At 38.6% G+C, this 21,120-nt stretch overlaps 2 protein-coding genes across 2 annotated transcripts; one reads left to right on the top strand and one right to left on the bottom strand.

Moving 5' to 3' along the window:
* The first annotated feature begins 108 nt into the window (after positions 1 to 108).
* Positions 109 to 17,649, top strand: LOC140771296 (serine/threonine-protein kinase ATR). The gene is made up of 18 exons (XM_073112778.1): positions 109 to 347; positions 417 to 561; positions 660 to 772; positions 848 to 1,182; positions 1,317 to 1,441; positions 3,638 to 3,782; positions 3,873 to 4,442; positions 4,544 to 4,619; positions 6,015 to 6,366; positions 8,029 to 9,279; positions 9,381 to 12,744; positions 12,826 to 13,395; positions 14,025 to 14,648; positions 15,025 to 15,219; positions 15,346 to 15,779; positions 15,870 to 16,484; positions 16,586 to 17,163; positions 17,260 to 17,649. Exons 1-15 carry the CDS (start codon positions 185 to 187, stop codon positions 15,511 to 15,513), a joined length of 8,196 nt encoding a protein of 2,731 aa, XP_072968879.1. The 5' UTR covers positions 109 to 184; the 3' UTR covers positions 15,514 to 15,779; positions 15,870 to 16,484; positions 16,586 to 17,163; positions 17,260 to 17,649.
* A 1,561-nt stretch (positions 17,650 to 19,210) lies between these two features.
* LOC140770544 (transcription factor BHLH3-like) lies at positions 19,211 to 20,861 on the bottom strand. Its single transcript, XM_073111775.1, has 4 exons — positions 20,218 to 20,861; positions 19,941 to 20,108; positions 19,668 to 19,835; positions 19,211 to 19,548 (listed from the first exon to the last, which is right to left on the bottom strand). Exons 1-4 carry the CDS (start codon positions 20,755 to 20,757, stop codon positions 19,462 to 19,464), a joined length of 963 nt encoding a protein of 320 aa, XP_072967876.1. The 5' UTR covers positions 20,758 to 20,861; the 3' UTR covers positions 19,211 to 19,461.
* Positions 20,862 to 21,120: the final 259 nt, after the last annotated feature.

The following is a 21,120-nucleotide window of genomic DNA, read 5'->3' as shown; positions in this document are numbered from 1 at the left end:
AGCCCATTTTGTTTTAGATTGGGCCGAACTAGTAACTGGCCCATCTAACTCTTATATTAACTGCAGCCCGCTCGCAAACTCGTTCGTTTCGAATTGAGGAGGGAAACGTAGACGAAGAATCGAGAAAGCTCCGATGATTCCGGAGACTTGAGAGCACTAGCGAGCTCATCCCCGCGCCGCCCAAATGGCGAACCTCTCCAGCCTAATCCAAGAGCTTCGCGAGCGCATCGCCGCCTCCTCCTCCTCCTCCTCCTCGGGCGCTGTATCCGGTGAAGATCCCCTCGAGACCAAGTTCCGCACCGTCCTCCCCAACCTCCTCCACGCCTACGTCCTCCCTTCATCCACTGGTACTCATCTCTTCTCACCTCCTTGCTTGGTTTGAAACCCTAATCCGAGAAAGCAATTGTCTTCCTTAGCCAACGAGAGGGAGGTCACCGCGGTCCTCAAGCTGCTATCCCACACCGCCCGCAACTTCCCCGGCGTATTCTTCCACGGCCGCGCCGCCGCCGTCCTCCCCGTCATCGGACGCGTCCTCCCCTTCCTCGCCGAGCCTGCTTTCCGGTCCGTTTCCCTGCAAACCCTAACCCTAATTAGTCATCCTTTGCCTTTAATTGCTTCTCTGGCGCTAAGCTATATATTACCCCTTTTTCGCCTTGCAGTTCCCGCCATAGTGTGATTTTTGAGACGATTTCGTCTCTTCTCTCACTTCTTCGCACGGGTGAGCGGGAAGCCTACCGCCAGTTCTTCTTGGACGCCATGGTGGCCGTAGAAGGTTATTTTCCTGTCCTTTTTCTATAATTCTGAAATATAATATTTTTCCCGCGCTGATTCCTTGGTTTAAGCACAGATATTTTATATGTGGCATCGGTCCATGCAAACAAGATGAATGCAGTACCTTCCGATAGAGTGTCGATCACCTGTTTGTGTGAGTCATTTGCTGGGATTGCAGATTCACCTGTGATTTTTAGTGAGCTCCCGGCCTGTTGCCGCCCCACGAATAGCCCAGGTGTTTTGGTTGATCTGACTGGTGATATAAGATGGCTGCCTTTTGCTGCATCGGTGGTTAAGCTTTTGAGCAAGTGTTTAACAGAAGGGACGCTTTATGTGGAAGGGCTTGTCAATGTTTCATTTGTTTCTGCTGCTTGTTCTCTTTTGTGCTATGGTGATGCAGCTTTGCACATGGTGGGTGGGTTGATGTTTTCTCACAGAGCCTTATGTTAATGTTTTTTTTTAAAATTTTTTTATTGCTATCTTGTATATTTGTGTTCTATCTTGGGACTCTCCTTTACGCCCTAGTGCTTTCTGTCACTCAATAGGCTTGTTTTGACTTTGCACGCATCACTGCAACATTGATAGATGCAGACATGCTTCCAATTGAAAATATTATACGTTCAATTGCATGCATATTGGAGCAGCATAATGAAGAAACTTCTGATTTCAGGTATGCTATGTGCAGTATTCTTTTTCAGGCCCCCTCTTTTTTTTTTTTTCTCTCACCCCCTTTTTGTAATGTGGATTGTCTTTCCTTGTCCTTTGATAATTTGAAATATCAAAGTTATAGTTTACCTATTGCCTATTATATGGATTGGGAGAAAATTGGTTTATTCACTTTGTCAGAGAGACTAATTTAGTCGTCCTGTTGATAGCTCCATCAGAAATTAATAAAAATTTTGTGTACTTATGTTGATCGAACTCCTTAAGAGTTACTATTGAAGTAGATTATCAAGAAATGGATTATTGAATTGTTTGTATTGTTCTAAGTTGTATTAAATCCGTATATATCTCCATCTTGGACACCTACTTTTATCACTTATTAGTTATCCCTCCTTAACTGTCAATTTGACTTATATTGCTCACTACTTAGGATATTCAGCAATGGCCATACTGATGGTGGCTAGTGCTGATGGGGTGTGCTAGTGGCACACTCTCGTGCTAAGCTATGCCAACCCGTGTCAATTGGCACGGGTGCATACTGGTCTTGTGCCACTTTGGCACGAGTGCATGTCGACCCATGTCGATTGACACTAATCGTGTGAGGATCAAAATGGGTTATATTGATCTAAAATGAATTTATTAGAGTGGTAAACCTAAAAAATTCTGTGAGGTTTTTTTAAAGGATTTTTACAAGCCACATTTTATATTGTATTTATTTTGTGATTCACACTCTATCTTTGACAATTTTGTAATCCAATTATTCATTTTTTTTATAATTTTTATTTAACACTCTGGTTAACATTAACAGTACCAGCAAATGAATATTACGTTATGCAAATGTTCTATAAAACATTCAAATAATTCCTATCTCATTCATTTTCTTATTCTCCCTATCTTCCCCATGGGTAGAAGAAGTAAATGAGGAGAGGGGGAAAGATGAGGGAATGTGGTGAAGGGGCAGACGAAGGAAGATGATGTAAGGGTAGAGAGCTGAGGTTATTTTAGTAATTTGGTTAATGTCAGTTAGTCAAAATAATGTAAAAGTGTTAAATAAAATTATAGGATAAAATTTGATATGTCATGTGGAGTTTATTTTAGTATTTTTTTTACTTTTTCTTATTTGCATTAATCATCGTCAATCAACTTTAATCATTTTTTAACATATTTGATATGCCATGATGATCTTATTTTTTTAACTTTTTTCTATTTTCATCAATCATCATCAATCAACTTTAGGTGTTATAATATGTGCTTACAGGATGATATGAGTTCATCATCATTATTACCATCATATCATTTACATCCATCAGAGTCACAACATCCTTATTACACTTCATATCTACAATTTGTATATGTTTATAGTGTGTCTGTTTTAGTGCCGATCATCTTTGTGTATGTTCAATATTCATATCATATCAAAAGAGAATTGCAAAATTCATATTTGTATGAAGACTTTGTGATATGTTATAACGAACAATATTATTAATGGATGAGTTTTGAAGATTATCGACAATATTTAACTCAATATTCTCGTGTTATTTTTGTGCCGATAAATAAAATTTTTGATCTTCCTCATCATTCTACGTAGATATTAATTTTAATTATGAATGAATATATTTAGTTATATTATGTGTTGAATAATACTTTGACTATTATTATATCTTTAATAAAATGGATCATTTACAAAAATAATCTAAAGAGAAAAAATTTAATGTAAGTTTTTGTATATATATTTAAACCAAAATTAAAGATTGACGTGCCAAAGATCTATAAACATCTTTAAATATCCTAAATTTTTTTATTTATGTTAAAGACGTATTCAGTGGCATGCAAAGGTGTGCCGAGGGCATGCTATTATGTGCAAATGGTGGCACGGAACGGCACGTGCCTTTAACACCGCTAGCATTGGTGCCATTCTTGAGGGGGTGATTCAATAGCCACTTTAATTTCTATAGTTGTCAAGATGACCATAATAGTAAACCGGATAACGAACAATATCTATGCCGTTCGAATGCCAAATTCCGAGAGTGATACTGCTGACTGCTAGAGCCCTTATTTCTTCTTAAACAACTTTAAAATAAACTAAACTGAACTGTATCACAACCTTGTAATGTATGATGTGATTCCACAAGTTGTTGCTGGAATAGATATTAATCACTAATTATTTTTCATGTGTATGATATACTAACTCTCTTCTTTGCAGAAATGCAGTTTATGACTCTTCAATTGGCACATGTCTTCATGCACTGCATTCGTCTTGTCAGGATTATGTTGTAGAATCCACAGCTAATGATATCGTTAATGTTTTTTCAAGATCATTGCAGAACACTGAGAGTCCTGATCTTCAGGTGAAAATTTATATCCAATGATATTCCACTGAAGTTCTTGAGGTCTAAGGAAAAAAAATTTCATAGATACTGTTCGCTGTCTTACTGCAGGTAGCATTGTGTAGTGCCTACAAGCGAATAGCTGACCTCTGCCCTCCACATATATGGAAGCCAGAAATCCTTGTGAAGATGCTGTGCTTTCGAAAACCTTGTTTCCCATTGATTGAATGCATTCAAGTGGCTATCAGCACTTCTGGTCCTGACAGTTTTAATGATGCTGATAATGATGATATATGTATCTTTTTGGCAAGTGATGAGGAAGTTGACTTGCCCAAAGTTGGTCAAAAGAGAATTGCCCAGAGAAAAGAAAATGTTCTCTCTAAGCGACAAAAGAAAAATGAAACAAGAATATTTCTTGGTGATCCACGTGTAGGTGGCAAACTTACTGATATGCTGCCATGTGAACAAGACAAAGAATATGCAGATGACTTTCGGCAATTACTTACTTCATTTGTTGGGTTTCTGAAGCCTGTCTATGACAATGCATTCCCAATGAGGCCAGAAATTGCTATACAGGCTCTTAGCCTGCTATCCATTGCATGTTCTAATTATCCCAATACCATTTTCTCTATGACTATTTTTCAGCAAGTTGTGTCCTGGGTACCTTGGATTTGCAAGCAGGTTTGCAGAAAATCTTTAAAAGACATAGCAGTAGTTATTTAACTTAAGAGCTCGTTTGTTCTTCATTCAGCAATCTTTTCTGATTAGTTGGTATTATGCAGGCAAAGGAAATAGGTTCACTTTCTTTTGACTTATCCCTATATCTTGAAGCTGTTCACAGCATATTGTTTCTTCAAGGTGAGGCCCGAGCCTAGTATTATTGGCTTCACTTACCTACTCAGAACATTTTTGTGAGACAATTTTCTTTTCGTGATTCTATAGACGTTAAGAGCTGATGAACGAGCAGTTTTTCATTCTAATTCACATTTTAGCACATTAATCTATTCTTGAAATGCTGCAAAATCATTACCGAAGTGACATGAGCTATCAATCATTTTCTCAACATAATGGTATAGAATCCTGTACCTTTAAGGCCTTAACATTCTCAGAGAAAGAATTTTTTGGCTATCCTGCCATACAAGTACCTGAGGAAGCTGTGTCCGTGTTTTTGGCAAATCAGTTACTAAACTGGAAATACACAACATTCCCAATACTTTTTAATTGCTTTTAGGATTTTTCCTGCAAGCTGTCATGCAAGATGATGATGAGAGCTCTTTAGCTTTTCTATTCAGCCCGATGTGAACATGCTTGGTCTTAGATTGGGTTGAAGTCATAGCAAGGTACTCATAAGGTAAACTGTGGCTGGATTGAATCCTTTGCGATGGAAATGCCCTTGCCTAGTTGACTAAACTATAGGGCCCTGTTTGGTTCTCAGTTAAGGGAAAATCTAAAGTAAGTATTCTAATTTCTTACTCTTAAAATTATACCTCTATTCTAGAGTAAGGTAATTTGATATTTAGTTGTAGACTAGAATAATGGTATAGTAATTACATATAATGCGATATAAAGTTGAGGTAAAAGTACAAACAAGAAGTGAAAATTAATTCAAATATCATCCATTTGACCAATAAATTTAAGTTTAAGTGTTCTCATTTCTTGTAAGTATGCAATGCAAACTTGAGTAAGAAATGAGATTGGTGAGTGGTAGGAGAGGAGAGGATTTTTTAAAATAATTATTTTAAAATAATTGAGCTTTTGTGTGAAATAATTTGAACAATATTTCTAATGTAGAGTAGGAACATTATTTTTTTTTGTTACAAATCTAGAGTAGTGTTCCTTAATCTAGAATAATGAAAAAGATAATCTAGAACCAAGGGGGTTAATGAAATGTTAAGTGAGTAACATAGTAGGAAGAAAATGTGCAAAAAATTCCTTTTTCACTGTCAATTGATTGCATTACTACGATCTGGATTTTCATGGTGATTTTCTTTTCCAGCACAGATAGTTTTCTTTAGCTTCTTGTTGTTGTTGTTGTTGTTGTTGTTGTTGTTGTATCTATGCATTGATCTTTCTGCACCTATTGCATATGGATTATTGGATGTAGTTATTTGCATAAGGATGTAAGGTTTATGTCTTTATGCATCTACCTCACTGATAGTATGCCTATAGGCTAGGTCCTTTTTAGTTTTGATTGCCTACTTTGATTTACTCTTGATGGTTCAGTATTATTTATGAACTTTTCTTGTTTTGCAGGTTTTCTTCATACAGACATGAAATTCTTTAGAGATGACAGTTGCTTGAATGATGCAGACAGCATGAAGTTTGTTTATCCACAATATGCTGATCTTATCTATTTGCTAAAACTGACATGGGATATCCAGTATCTTAACGCTCAAGCTTGTCCAGTTTGGAAGGTAAAATGCCTGTCTATACAAGTTTTTGCCAAGGTCGGTAGTAGACTAAATCCTGAATGCGATCTTGAAGTGTTGGACTTGGCTATCCATGATGAAGCCGAAGAAGTTCAAAATGAAGCTTTTATATCATTACCTATAATCATCTTGTACTCAGGCCCTAGTCTGCTTGGAAACGTGTACCAACGACTGGAGTAAGTGGATTAGATATTTAGTTTTTGATCATGTGGTTCCCTGTCTTTGGTTAACTTAAAATAGATAAATTTTACTGTAGGAATATGTTTCTGTTCTTTTAGTCATATATGGACTGCACAATTAATTTTCTATGCTTATCTATTTCAGTTTTCCAAGTAAATGTTACAGTGTGATTTGAAACAAAGTTCATCGAATGAGCCGATCCAGATCCATGACTGGAATCGACCAGGATCGCTTGGTTTTGATCAAACCGGGCCAGATTTATTATGGATTTGACACGGATCCGACCCGGAGACATTAATTATTGATGTCCCCAAGTTCTTTCGCTTTCTCTCTTTACTCTTTTCTTCTCACTTTCTCTTTCACTCCTTTTTTTTTATTCTCACTTTTTAACGGAGAGATCTAATTCCAACAAACTTTGGCGACGCAAATCTCACTCTAGTGAACTCTAACAAACTATGGTTCATTAAGTATTCATTGTTTGGAATAATTATATGGTTCATATACTGGTTATTATTCTCCTCAATATTCTTAATATCCTCAGTATCCTTAGATACAAGATCCACATATTGATGATTATTTTTCTCAGATTTAACAAGATTCATTTGATATAAATATTATAATGCAATCACTTTTTGGAGCACTAGACCCTATACATCATTATTTTCAAATTTATGGTGATTATGATGACGACCATAGGGATTTACAAGAGCCAATTCGGTATTCATCGGATTTTAACTTTTGAGTAAGTTAATACTTTTAAATTATTATTATTATCTTATTTTTTTTGTCATATTTTCTAAATTTTTAGAAATTTTTCTGCATTTTAAATAATATTTAGAATTTAATATAATTAAAAAAATCATATCCGATTCAGGCGACTAATACGACCAGTCCGGCGGATACTTATCATATTTTCGGAAGGCCGATTCCAATCCCGATCTTGATTTTTCAAACCTTGATTTGAAATATAGAAATATGGAGAAGCAGAAGTCTCAGATGAAGTTTCATAGACCACATAAATCTGGAATGTACAATTTGGAGTTCTCCATTCAATTAAAGAAAGCATATGTCGGAACTAGTGGATATCCTCCTTGTGTGAATGAAATATGGCAGAATGAAAGCAATCTAAAACTGTCCTTTTATTTTAGAAACTTGTGCATGTATAATCTGTGCACCCACCCCCCCACCCCACCAATAAACAAATTTTGGTGGTACAACCTTTCTTTTCTGATTGCATCGATTCTTAACAGAACAAACCTTGTCTTGGCTAATATTCTTAATCAAGTTAGTATACTAAAAGGTTATTAACTTATTATCATGAGAGATCTTGAAAAGTAAGAATGCATAGAATGTGTAAGCCATCTTTAGCTTTGGTGAATTTATGGATATGCTGACCATTTTGATCATATTTGCGGATGCAAGAAACTCATGACCTTGAAGACCTCTATTGATCGGTCAAGCCTGCTTCCTGATCCAGCAAAAGTTATTTCATGCTGTCAATCCAGCAAAGGATTGTCACTGTTCTGTGTTTTGAAAGCAACTTTCTTTTTTGAAGTGACCTAAGCTTGGTCTAAGAAAATATTGCATTAGTACATACATATAGGACCTCCCAATTTCAGACAACTTTCTTACCCTCATTTTGCCGTTTCTTTTTTCAGGTCTGTGTGTAGATATAGAAGTAAGCAAGTTGGAAAAAATATCATAATTTCTCTTGGCTTCATATCGTGCTTAAGTGGATCCCTTGTAAGTACTGAAGGACAGGACATAAGTCCTTGTAAGTTGTTCTTGGGCAATCACCGCGAAAGACAAATCCAGACATTGGATGTTCTGTTACTAGGATTCTGGTGTCCTCAGTGTGACAAGAGAGCTCTGCATAAGAAGGAGCAATATTCTAATGTTGTCTACATGCCTAAGTTGCAAAATGACAGGGTTGGTGGAGTTAACTTTGCTAAGCTGCAATCTCTGTTTTTTAAGTTCCTTTACGAGGAGACGTCAGAAGAGCTTGCTGTTTCCTGTGTACAAGTTTTACCACGAATTCTCAGACATGCTGATCGAGGTGTTCTGCTTGAGACAAGAGTTCAATGGACTGGATGTATTGATCTTCTTCTCCTCCACGAAGTAAAGGCCGTTAGGGAAGCATTTTCTGCTGAGATAATTTGCTTCCTTGAAGATCGCGTCATGGATGCTTTGTTTATGGATAGGCAGGCATGCAGCAAAACCAAAGAACAGAAGTTCTTGGACAAAATAAAACATGCTCTGGCAGGAACTGAGGATCCTCAGATCCTGCTAACACTTCTTGAATCAACTGCTAACATTATAAATGCTAGTGACATTCATGGGCAGCTATTTTTTTGCTCGTTTATTATTTTAGTTGATATGCTTGATTGTCAAAATCAGATTGTAAGAATGACAGCATTGAGGTTAATTCACAGGTCTTGTTCGTCTTTCAAAGGAGGATTTGAAATCATCCTCTCCAGGTATTTACATTTCCGAAATGAGTTATATGAGTATCTGTCTGCTAGACTTGTAAGTCGCCCAGATATGATCAGAGAATTTGCTGAGGCTGTTGTTGGAATAAAGACTGAAGAACTTGTCAGAAGAATGGTTCCTTTTGTGATACCAAAGCTTGTTATTTCACACAAGAATAATGATCAAGCAATCATCACTTTGCATGAATTAGCAAACCACCTAAACACTGAGGTGGTACCACTAATTGTGAATTGGCTTCCGAAGGTGCTTGCTTTTGCTCTCCTTCATGAAGATAGTCAGGATCTGTCCTCTGTTTTAGAATTTTATCGCAATGAAACAGGATCTGATAACAGAGAAATATTTGCAGCTGCTTTACCAGCACTACTTGATGAACTTATATGTTTTCATGGGGAAGCAGATATAGATGAGACTAATAGGAGGTAATGCTTTCTCTACATCACCAAACTTACTTTCAGTCATAGTTTTAGCAAGTTAAGCCAGAGCACCATCAATATGGGTTTTAATACCTTTTCTTTGTCAGGACTGTCAGAGTTCCTATGATGATTCGGGAGGTTGCTAGAATCTTGACAGGTTCTGATGACCTCCCTGTGTTTTTGAAGAACCATTTCGTTGGTCTTCTCAATGGCATTGACAGGAAAATGCTTCATGCTGATGATCTCAGTTTGCAGAAACAAGCATTACAGCGTATAAAGAAGTTGATTGAGATGATGGGTCCTTATCTTAGTACACATGTGCCTAAGATTATGGTCCTATTGATGTATGCCATTGATAAAGAAGCATTGCAGGTGGATGGTCATAACTTATTGCACTTTTTTATAAAACAACTAGCTGAGATTTCACCTTCCAGTATAAAGCATGTGATGCCACAAGTAGTAGCTGCCTTTATTCCATCCTTGGAACAATGCAAAGAAGGTCCTTCTATACACTTAAATAAAATTGTTGAAATTCTTGAAGATCTTGTCATTAAGAATTGCTTACTATTGAAGCAACATATCAGGGAATTACCACTGTTGCCTAGTATTCCACCTTTATCAGAAGTGAACAAAGTTATACAAGAGGCAAGGGGACTAAAGACGCTGCCAGACCAACTGCAAGATGCTGTTGACGGTCTTAATCATGAGAGCTTGAATGTAAGATATATGGTGGCCTGCGAATTAAGTAAATTGTTGAATGTGAAAAGAGAAGATGTTACTGCTCTAATTACTGGGGAAGATATTGCAGGTTTGGATATCATAAGCTCATTAATTACAGCCTTACTTAGAGGATGTGCAGAGGAATCAAGGACTGTAGTTGGCCAGAGATTGAAATTAGTCTGCGCAGATTGTTTGGGAGCAGTTGGTGCTGTGGACCCTGCTAAATTTAAGGGAGTTTCTTCTGAGCGTTTTAAGATCAAATGTTCAGATGATGATCTTATTTTTGAGTTGATTCACAAGCATCTTGCAAGGGCATTCAGAGCTGCTTCTGATACAGTTGTGCAGGATTCAGCTGCTTTGGCTATTCAAGAACTTCTAAAGTTGGCAGGTTGCCAAGCATCTGTTAATGAGAATATTGGCAAAGAGCCTCTAGAGATACTTGATGATGGAAGTATTGGAAGTCGCAGTGAGATAAATAAGAGGGGCCAGAGGCTGTGGGGTCGTTTTTCTGACTATGTTAAGGAAATTATTGCTCCGTGTTTGACCTCAAGATTCCAACTTCCCAGTGTGACTGATTCTGCCATGGTTGGCCCAATATATCGCCCAGCTATGTCATTTAGGAGATGGATATACTTTTGGATAAAAAAACTGACTGCACATGCCACCGGTCCCCGTTCCAGCATTTTTACTGCATGTCGTGGTATAGTAAGACATGACATGCCAACAGCCATTTACCTCTTACCATATTTAGTCCTGAATGCTGTTTGCCATGGAACTCTAGAGGCACGACAGAGCATAACCGAGGAGATCTTGTCTGTTCTTGATGCTGCAGCTTCAGAGAATAGTGGAGCTACTGTTCATGGAATTACTGGTGGCCAGAGCGAAGTTTGCATCCAAGCTGTTTTTACTCTTCTCGATAATCTGGGTCAATGGGTTGATGATCTCAAACAAGAAATTGCTCTCTCCCAGTGTTTTCAGACTGCAGTCTCAAAACCAGTAGTTAAAGTAAAAGGTGAAAATGAAACTATTACCAATGCAAATCAGCTACTTGTGCAGTGCAGTAATGTTACCGAGCTGTTGGCTGCCATTCCTAAAGTCACCCTTGCTAAGGCCTCATTCAGATGTCAGGCTCATGCTCGTGCTTTAATGTACTATGAATCACATGTCCGGGAGAAGTCAGGTTCCTTCAATCCAGCTGCAGAAACAAGTGGCACATTTTCAGATGATGATATATCATTTCTGATGGAAATTTACAGTGGTTTGGATGAGCCTGATGGCCTGTCTGGTTTAGCAAATCTGCGTAAATCATCCAGTCTGCAAGATCAACTTCTCATTAATGAAAAAGCAGGTAACTGGGCACAGGTACTGACATTCTGTGAACAGGCCTTGCAGATGGAGTCCTATTCTATTCAGAGGCATTCAGATGTTCTCAACTGCTTGCTTAACATGTGCCACCTTCAGGCCATGATAACACATGTGGATGGTTTGATCTGCAGGATACCTCAATATAGAAAGGCTTGGTGCATGCAAGGAGTACAAGCAGCTTGGAGATTAGGGAGATGGGATCTGATGGATGAATACATCTCTGGTGCTGATAATGAAGGCTTTTCATGCAGCAATTCTGAGATCATTGCTTCATTTGACATGGGGCTTGCTAAGATATTTCAGGCGATGATGAAGAAAGACCAGTTTAAGGTTGCTGAGAAAATTGCCCAGTCAAAACAGGCATTACTTGTACCTTTAACAGCAGCAGGCATGGACTCTTATATGCGTGCATATCCATATGTAGTAAAGCTTCATATGCTATGTGAGTTAGAAGATTTTAATGCTTTACTTGGTGATGAATCGTTTCTTGAGAAGTCATTCAGTCCCGATGATCCAAAACTTGTAAAAGTAATCAAGGACTGGGAAAATCGCCTCAATCTTACACAACCATCGTTATGGGCACGGGAGCCATTGCTTGCTTTCCGCAGGTTAGTTTACAGCCTCAGCAGTATGAGTGCTCAAGTTGGAAACTGCTGGCTTCAATATGCAAAGCTTTGCCGTTCTGCTGGCCATTCTGAAACAGCTCACCGTGTGATACTAGAAGCACATGCTACTGGTGCTCCAAATGTTCACATGGAGAAGGCTAAACTTCTCTGGAGTACGAGAAAGTCTGATTGTGCTATAGCTGAACTTCAGCAATCTCTTCTCAACATGCCCGCTGAAGTGTTGGGGGCTGCTGTTATTTCATCACTTTCTAGTCTTTCCCTTGCATTGCCAAATGCACCTCTTTCTGCCATGCAGGCATCAAAAGAGAACTTAGATGTAGCTAAAACTATTCTCCTGTATACAAGATGGATTCACTACACAGGTCAAAAGCAGAAGGAAGACATCATATGTCTTTATTCTAGAGTTAGAGAGCTGCAGCCCAAATGGGAAAAAGGTTACTTTTTCATGGCAAAGTACTGTGATGATCTGCTTGTTGATGCTCGAAAGCGGCAGGAAGATATTCTTGCTATGCAGTCTGGATATGCATTAAAACAGATCTCTGCTAGTTCCAGTAGCTCTTTAAATCCTTCAACCGAAGAGAAGCCTTGGTGGTCTTATCTTCCGGATGCTTTGCTGTTCTATGCAAAGGGACTTCATAAAGGGCACAAGAATCTTTTCCAGGCACTGCCTAGATTGCTAACTCTCTGGTTTGAATTTGGAAGCATATATCATAAAGATGGATTGTCTTCCAATAAGACTATGAAAGCTGTTCATACAAGGGTAGGATTTCACTCTTAAAACTTACCGGTGTTTCCCAATTTATATGAAGAGTATTTAACCAGTTTAAATAATTCCTTTTAGGTCTTGAGCATCATGCGTGGTTGCCTAAAGGATCTGCCAACGTATCAGTGGCTTACAGTATTATCCCAATTGATCTCCCGTATCTGCCATCAAAATGAAGAAATTGTCAGGATTGTCAAACATATTATTACATCCGTTCTACAGCAGTACCCACAGCAGGCTCTTTGGATGATGGCTGCTGTATCTAAATCAACAGTTGCTGCGAGGCGTGATGCTGCTGCTGAGATAATACAAGCGGCGAGAAAGGGTTCCCGTCATGGGAGTGATAACAACACTCTGTTTATCCAATTTGCTAGCCTTATAGATCATTTGATTAAGCTGTGTTTTCATCCAGGGCAGCCAAAAGCGAGGAAAATAAATATCTCAACTGAGTTCAGTGCCCTAAAGAGAATGATGCCACTAGGAATTATTTTGCCAGTCCAACAAGCTTTAACTATTACATTACCCCCTTATGATGCAAGTCTATCAGAGCCTCCTACTTTGCATGCTTTCTCAGTTTCTGAGCATGCCACGATATCTGGGATAGCTGATGAGGCTGAGATCCTTTCATCTCTCCAGAAACCGAAAAAGGTGAATACATTTGCTGTCTCCCATTTAAATTTGGTCACATACAATTTTTTACAATAAAAGTTTAATGCTATCAATTTGGTCATAGAGTAAATGTGATGCAATTAATACAAACTTGTTTCAGATGGATGCAATGTGGGGAATGTGATTTCTGTAACATCAAATTGATCATGGATATAATCTTTGGTTAAAACGTTTTGCCATATTAGATGAATAGTCATCTTAATGTACATATGTATTAAAACTCTCATGTAATTATGAAATGGTGGAGTATTAAAAATATAAGCAATTTAACAAATCAAGGTTTTTCTTTTTGTGCAACAAATTACATTCTTGTATGATGTATTTTGCAGTACAGTACATGGTACTGTAGATCCTAAGCTTATGTCTCTTCTATTAGAATCTTTATGTTTCCTTTTTCATATAAAATGATCACCTGGAGTGTGAGCTTATCTGTTTTTGATCTCACATAGAATCTGAGTTGTGAATTGATTTGTGTGGAGTTTAAATGATTTCTAATTATGATTTATTTGAAGAAGATATAATGATACATACATCTACTCTGTAGTAAGATGATGCTTTTTGTATTTGTCATTTAAATATTGACAACCTATTAAATTTTGGAACTTCAGGTTGTTTTTATTGGAAGTGATGGAATTGCTTGTCCATTTCTATGCAAGCCAAAAGATGACCTGAGGAAAGATGCACGAATGATGGAGTTTACTGCTATGATCAACCGTCTTTTATCCAAATTCCCTGAGAGCCGCAGAAGAAAGCTTTACATCCGAACCTTTGCTGTGGTCCCACTTACAGAAGATTGTGGGATGGTAGAATGGGTGCCAAACACTCGTGGACTTAGGCACATTCTTCAGGATATCTACATTGCCTGTGGAAAGTTTGACAGACAGAAGACAAATCCATTGATCAAGAGGATATATGATCAGTACCAGGGTAAAATTCCTGAAGATGAGATGTTAAAATCTAAAATCCTTCCAATGTTCCCCCCTGTTTTTCACAGATGGTTCTTGACTTCATTCTCTGAACCAGCTGCTTGGTTCCGAGCAAGGTTGGCATATGCACAGACTACGGCTGTCTGGTCCATGGTTGGGCACATAGTAGGGCTGGGTGACAGACATGGCGAGAACATTCTGTTTGATTCGACAAATGGTGATTGTGTTCATGTGGATTTCAGTTGCTTATTTGATAAAGGCTTGGTATTAGACAAGCCTGAGTTGGTGCCTTTTAGGCTTACTCAGGTGATAAAACAGATCCCTTTCCGAACATTTTGTTTAAGCCATCAAATTTCTTTTTTGATTATCCAAAAATAGGTATATCTTCTACTTTAGGCGACTAGATACCCTTTTATGTGACTTAAAAATAATGCATCAGATATGCATTTTGTATGCATTCGGTGAGATGCACAGTTGCACACAAACTATGGCTTAGGCAAACCTCAAATCTGAAGGAATTTGGTGCAGAAACTATTAGGACTGACTGAAACTGCAAATTTGGAACTTGAGGGCTCTTATTTTTTATTTCCTTCTGTTTTTTTTTTCCTTCTTTTTATTTCTTTCCTTCTTGATACTCTGCTATGATTAAGAAATCTATTTTCTTCATGCTAACTCACGGCAGAATATGATTGATGGATTGGGCATCACGGGATATGAGGGTGTCTTTCTGAAGGTGTGTGAGATCACTCTTTCAGTGCTAAGAGCACATAGGGAGACTCTCATGAGTGTTCTTGAAACTTTTATCCATGACCCACTTGTGGAGTGGACCAAATCTCACAAGTCCAGTGGAGTTGAAGTTCAAAATCCTCATGCACAGGTCTGAATAATCTTTCTTTAAATTGAAAGCATTTCTATGATCTTGAACATTTATCTAATTGGAATTAAATTAGGTGCTCTTATCTTCTGAAATGTGATATGTATATCTTATCTGTACATGTTACAGAGGGCTATCAGCAATATCAAAGCAAGGCTGCAAGGAGTGGTCGTTGGTGTTGCAGCAGCGCCTTCTTTACCATTAGCTGTTGAAGGACAGGTGCGGCGTCTGATAGCTGAAGCTGTATCACACAAAAATCTAGGGAAGATGTATATATGGTGGATGGCATGGTTTTAGATCTACTTCAGCCATCCTTGCAAAAAATTTTTCTTTTGTTTTTTGGACTTGGCTCTACATTTCTCTAGTGGCATATAAGAGTATGAATCAGGGAATGACAGTTATCACAAGAATTTTGCTTTTGACCTTGTAGATGTCAAGAGTTGTACCTTGAACAGATATATAGTGTTATACTGAATATGGTAGAAAACCAATGCAGTGTATCCAGAGTTGTATTGCATTAGTAGGAGAGGAGATAAACGAGAAATTATATATATTTTTTTCAGGTAAATCATCTATATCTGAGCAATCTAAGTGAATTATTTTTATATGAACAGCCTGCCCTAATTATTTCTGCTGGTATTCTTGAATGCCAGGTTTCCAGCGCAATCCACAGGAGCAAAACTCATCCAGGCAATCTAACAACTAACTGTCAAGTTGATGTTGTATACTGTGTGTTCTTATTCCCCTAGGGAAACTGTTTCGATTTATTATGCTGAAGTAAACAAATCCAAAATGGCTGAGCTCTTTTCAGTCTGAACAATTTGGTCCCCTGTGTCCTTAATCCCCTAACCACCTCAATAGGATACCTGATGTTGATAGAGAATTGGGCTTCTTCAGACTTGTGGTTCACTGGTTCCCCAACCTTGCCCTTCCTTGTACTTATTTTCTTAAATATTATGACAATGTTCTTCCTTGATGGTGGAAAAAATTGATGGTCTATGCCTTGTGGTGGATATGAAAACAGAGGCGCTCATTTATGCATGGCGAGAAGGCTCTGCCTAGCGGCGAGTTGGCTAAGCTCATTTCATGGCAGGCAAGAGAGTTTCTATTGGCCTGGCGATTTAAAGCCCAAGAACAAGAGGTAGAGAGGGCAAATTATAGAAAAGCTGTGGATCAATACAGTACTCAAGGGCATCTTTTGGTAGGGACTAACTACTCTTTTACCTTGAACAGATATAAGGACTACTCTTCAAGAGCAGTTATTATAGGTAAATCATCTTTATCTGATCAATCCAAATGAGTTGCTGTTATCTAAACAGTTTGGTTCCTGCCCGTCCTAATTATTTCTGTTGGTATTTTTGAATGCCAGGTTTCCACCGTGATCCACGGGAGCAAAACTTGTACAGCCATGCAAACCATCAAGTTTATGTCTTATACTGTGTTCTTATTCCATTGTGGAAACTGTTTCGAATTATTATGCTGAAGTAAACAAATCCCTGGCTTGGCTCTTCTCAATCTGTGAACAGTTTGGTTCCTTGTCCTAAATCCCTAACCACCTCAATGGGATACATGACATTGATAAAGAATTGGACTTCTTCCAACTTACGGTTCCCCAACCTTGATCACCCTTGTATTTGTTTTTGTAAATACTATGATAATGTTCTATTGTTCTTCCGTGATGGTGGAAATCAATGATTTTCTATGCCTTATGGTGAGTATGAAAACAGAGGTGATCATTTATGCACGACAAGGTTCTGCGTAGCAGCGAGTTGGCTAAAGCGCATTTCACAGGTCAGAGTTTCTATTGTTGTGGGAAATTAAAGCTAAAGATAAAGAGAAAGAAAAGCTGTGAGTCAAAACTATATTCAAGTGGATGCATCTTTTGGTAAGGACTACTCTTTTACCTGAACAGATATAAGAACTACTCTTCACGAGCTATTTCTTTAGGTAAATCATCGTCTGAGCAATCCAAATAAGTTACTGTTGTCTGTACAGTTTGGTTCCTACCCGCTCTAATTATTTCTGTTGGTATCTTGATGCCAGGCTTCCACCGCGATCCACGGGAGCAAAACTCGTACAGGCATGCAAACCAACAAGTTCATGTCTTATACTGTGTTCTTATTCCATTATGGAAACTGTTTCGAATTATTATGCTGAGGTAAACAAATCTCTGTTGGCTCTTCTCATTCTGTGAACAGTTTGGTCCCGTCTACCCTTAATCCCCTAACTACCTCAATAGGATACCTGATGATTGATAAAGAATTAAACTTCTTCCTACATCTGGTTCCCCTATTTTGTTCTACTTTGGATTCTTCTTTTCTTAAATTCTATGATATTGTTCTCCCATAATGGTAGAAATCATTGATTTTCTATCACTTTGTGTAAATGAAAATGGAGTTGCTCATTTATGCACGAGGAAACTTCTTTGCCTAGCGACGCGGCTGATCTCATTTTATGGCAGGCAAGAGAGTTTCTATTATCGTGGTAAAAGAAAAAGCTGTGGACCAAAACTATATTCAAGTGGATGTATCTTTTGATCATAGCAGTCAAAGTTGTAGGTGTTACTGCTGGTGAGTTCCTGTGGACTGCAAAGGGACTGGTAGCTCCGTATTAGTAGCACAACTGCTCGCCGTATTCCATGCTTTGAATGAAGCTAAACTTAAGGGCTTACGGAGACCATGCTCACTTCATCTGGAGCAGACTCTAATAAGAGAAATATGGTGGAAAGCTATTGCTTTTGATGCAGTTTTGTGCGTGCTTTTATTCCTAGACCTAAAACAATAAACAAGCTGATAACTTGGCTAGGGCTATGCTCACATCAGTTAGGGACGCCCTGTATACCTAATATTGATCTAAGGTTGGTCAAGGTTGCTCAGCGTATTCTTAGCCATTTTGTCTTTATAACTCCAAGAAAAAGGAGACAAAGAAACAAAAAATTGCACCAATAGAAAGTTCTTGCTTCTTGGTGCCGTTATATTTACGTTCTCTTTCGTATCCGAAGCAAAGAAAGTGAATAATAAGAAGAAAAAAAAAGAGACAGAATTATATGATTTGGATACGTGCCTAGATTTATATGATTTGAATAATAATAATAAGAATATTTTCTTTTGCCTAAGTTAAGGAAAGAAAAACTATTTTTTATATATATTGCTGTTCTTGAAGATGAATAGGGTTACATCGTATTTATCTAACCGAAATCCCGAGCTATTCCGCGTAGGCAAACGTTAGCTTTGAGAAATATGAGCCACTCTTTCCAACATTTTCTAGCGACGTTATACTATAAAAATAAGAATAGAAAGAAAGAAAGAAAGAAAGAAAGGCGAGCTTTGCTTGTATGACTAGAAAGACATCTAACTAATGTCTTGACTTAGTATATACCTAAACGAACTTGGGCATGGCTGACTCATTCATGTAGCCTAAATTAGAGGTGATGAGGGTCTAAGATAGCTTGGATATTCTAATATAGGGAAAATTGAGGGATTAGGTATGTTCTTTCTACCTGCCTCTTAGCCTCAAGCCAGTGAATAAGACAACTGTTCCCAGATCTTCCATGGGCTAAATCTCTTTTTAACATATAAAACAGACACAGGAAAGAGAAAGGGGGGGGAGAGGGTACAGAGTCTCAATCAGTCCCCACATCCCTGTCTAATTTAATGTTAGAATAAGCTGCAACAAGAATGAATTGGAGAGATATAATAAGGATGTACTCACACCAATCCCAGTAGAAAGCAAACTGAGGAATTCTCTCGACTTTGATCTGATTCAGGATGATCATCATATTCACTGGCCAATCAGATCCAACATATTATTCCCACTGTGGTCCAGTAAAGCTTGTATAGTGATATTTTAAATCATACATCTAAATTTCAGAGTCAGAGGTCCTAACTTTCTCATTTTGTTATCTAAAATTCTAATTCTCTTTTAGCAACACAATTCCATTTCTTTTCCCTTGTGATGAGATTACTCGTACTCATATCAAAATCAAAGAGAAGTATTAACTAGAAAGTTTCACTCCAGATGTGGACTAATACTCTTTAAAGTGGCACTGGTTAGTTACATTCAATTGTTTGCAGACTAATTCTGGACATACAACCCCATGTAATTAACATATCTCCAACTCCAAGTTGTTCTCTTTTTTCGTTTGTAAGGTGAAGAACACCTTCACATCAATGGTCAGCTTAAACAACAGAAGAGAAATAAACAAAGACAAGTTCTTCACCTCCCTAGCTTCTCAAATTTTATCCTCTACAAACACCTGCCTCCATAGCCTGCATTCCTGAACAGTGCCTGCTTCATCTCCTCAGCACTTATGACTGCCCTCTGCTGGACGTCCTAATGACCAACAAAATTGATAGATATCAATCTCAGACATATATATATATATATATAAAAAAGGCTTCAAGTAGTACTACTTGATAGGCACTAAAAAGAGTGCATGTCCTCTTAATTACCTCAGAGCAAGAAGCCTGCATTCCAAAGTCATTGAAGCAGCTCACAACACACTGCTGGATCTCTAGTCCTAGAGCTTCAAGAGTGTTCACAGTCGAAAGCAGCAATCCGGGCTTCGCGGAGCAGCATATCTCTACTCTAGTATCTCCTTCTCTCCTCTCAACTTCAAACTGTGGATTGGATTGTATTTCGATTCACAAATGAGACTAGTAGCTAATAAGCATATATATATAGATTGATCGAAGAATGGAACTAGTACTGGTAACTACTACTACCTTTGGAGAGTTCCTAACCAATACATCACTTGGGCTCAACTCTCTAAAGATGTTCAATAAATTTGGGTGCTCAGATTCCACTCCCATCTCTTCCTGCAATCTCTTGATCCTCTCCAATAGCTCCTTCATGTAATCAATGGTGTCTCCAAGTATAGAAGTCCGATCCATCTAAACTCGTAACACAGCATAGACAGATACATATTTGAGAAAAAGAACAAAATCTTTGCTAATCTTTGGAAAAAAGAGAGACGGATAATCTTGTTGCATATTCTGATACCTTGCTAATCTTAGGAACAACGGATCTGAGCATGGAGAGGCGATCATTAAGCCGCTTCCTCCGCCGTCGCTCCGCCATGAGATTCTTCGACGGCGCCCCCTCGACCTTCTTCTTCTTCCTCTCGACTCGAACTCCCATCCCAAACACCATGGGCGGAGCATCCACAGTCTGGCCCATCTCCACCTTGCAAACGCTCTGCCCCTCCCCTGCCACGCTCCTCTGATCCCCGTGGACCATGTTCAGCTCGCCGTCGTCCATGGCGGAGCAATTGGAGGAGAGCCCACCTCCAAACGGGCAGTAAACGTCACTCAGGCAATCGAAGTTGGGCTCCGCTGAGACCTGCATGAGATTACCTTCGCATGCACCCATGTAACTCGTCGGAACGCCGCCGCCACCACCACTTGGGTGGTTCTCCTGGAACGAGTCCACTAAGCCCCCCTCGCTTGTGAAGAGCTCTCCCATGCCATTAGGGAGCGCCTCCCACGTCTCCCTCCTCAGTGCAAGAAGCTCCTCTAAGAACCCAAGCTCATCAAGCTCCATCCTCTGCAAGCTTAAGCCACAACTAGTGCTGCTAAGTGGAGTCCTCTCGAGTTATATATACAAAGCCTTCGAGAGACAATTATTCCTTGTAATTAATGCATCTACTGCACATATATGATATATCTATATCTCTAAATCTACAAATTTAGCAATAGGGGAGAGAGAGAGTAGGCTAAGATTGGAAGGGAATCTCCTTTTGGTGGGGGAGCGATTTCTAGTCATTTTCACGGAAATCTGTGATCATAGGGTTGGAATTATTTAATGGGTTGTTTGTCCCACAAGTGTGTCGGAAACGAAAAGGATGGGAAATGGTACAGACACTGTTTGTCAGGTTCTTTCCATTATGTGTATTATTTGTTATTA

Source organism: Typha angustifolia, chromosome 11 (assembly GCF_048772165.1).
Source record: "Typha angustifolia cultivar Huaian chromosome 11, ASM4877216v1, whole genome shotgun sequence".
NCBI lineage: Eukaryota > Viridiplantae > Streptophyta > Magnoliopsida > Poales > Typhaceae > Typha > Typha angustifolia.
This window is presented reverse-complemented; position numbering and strand designations above follow the sequence as displayed.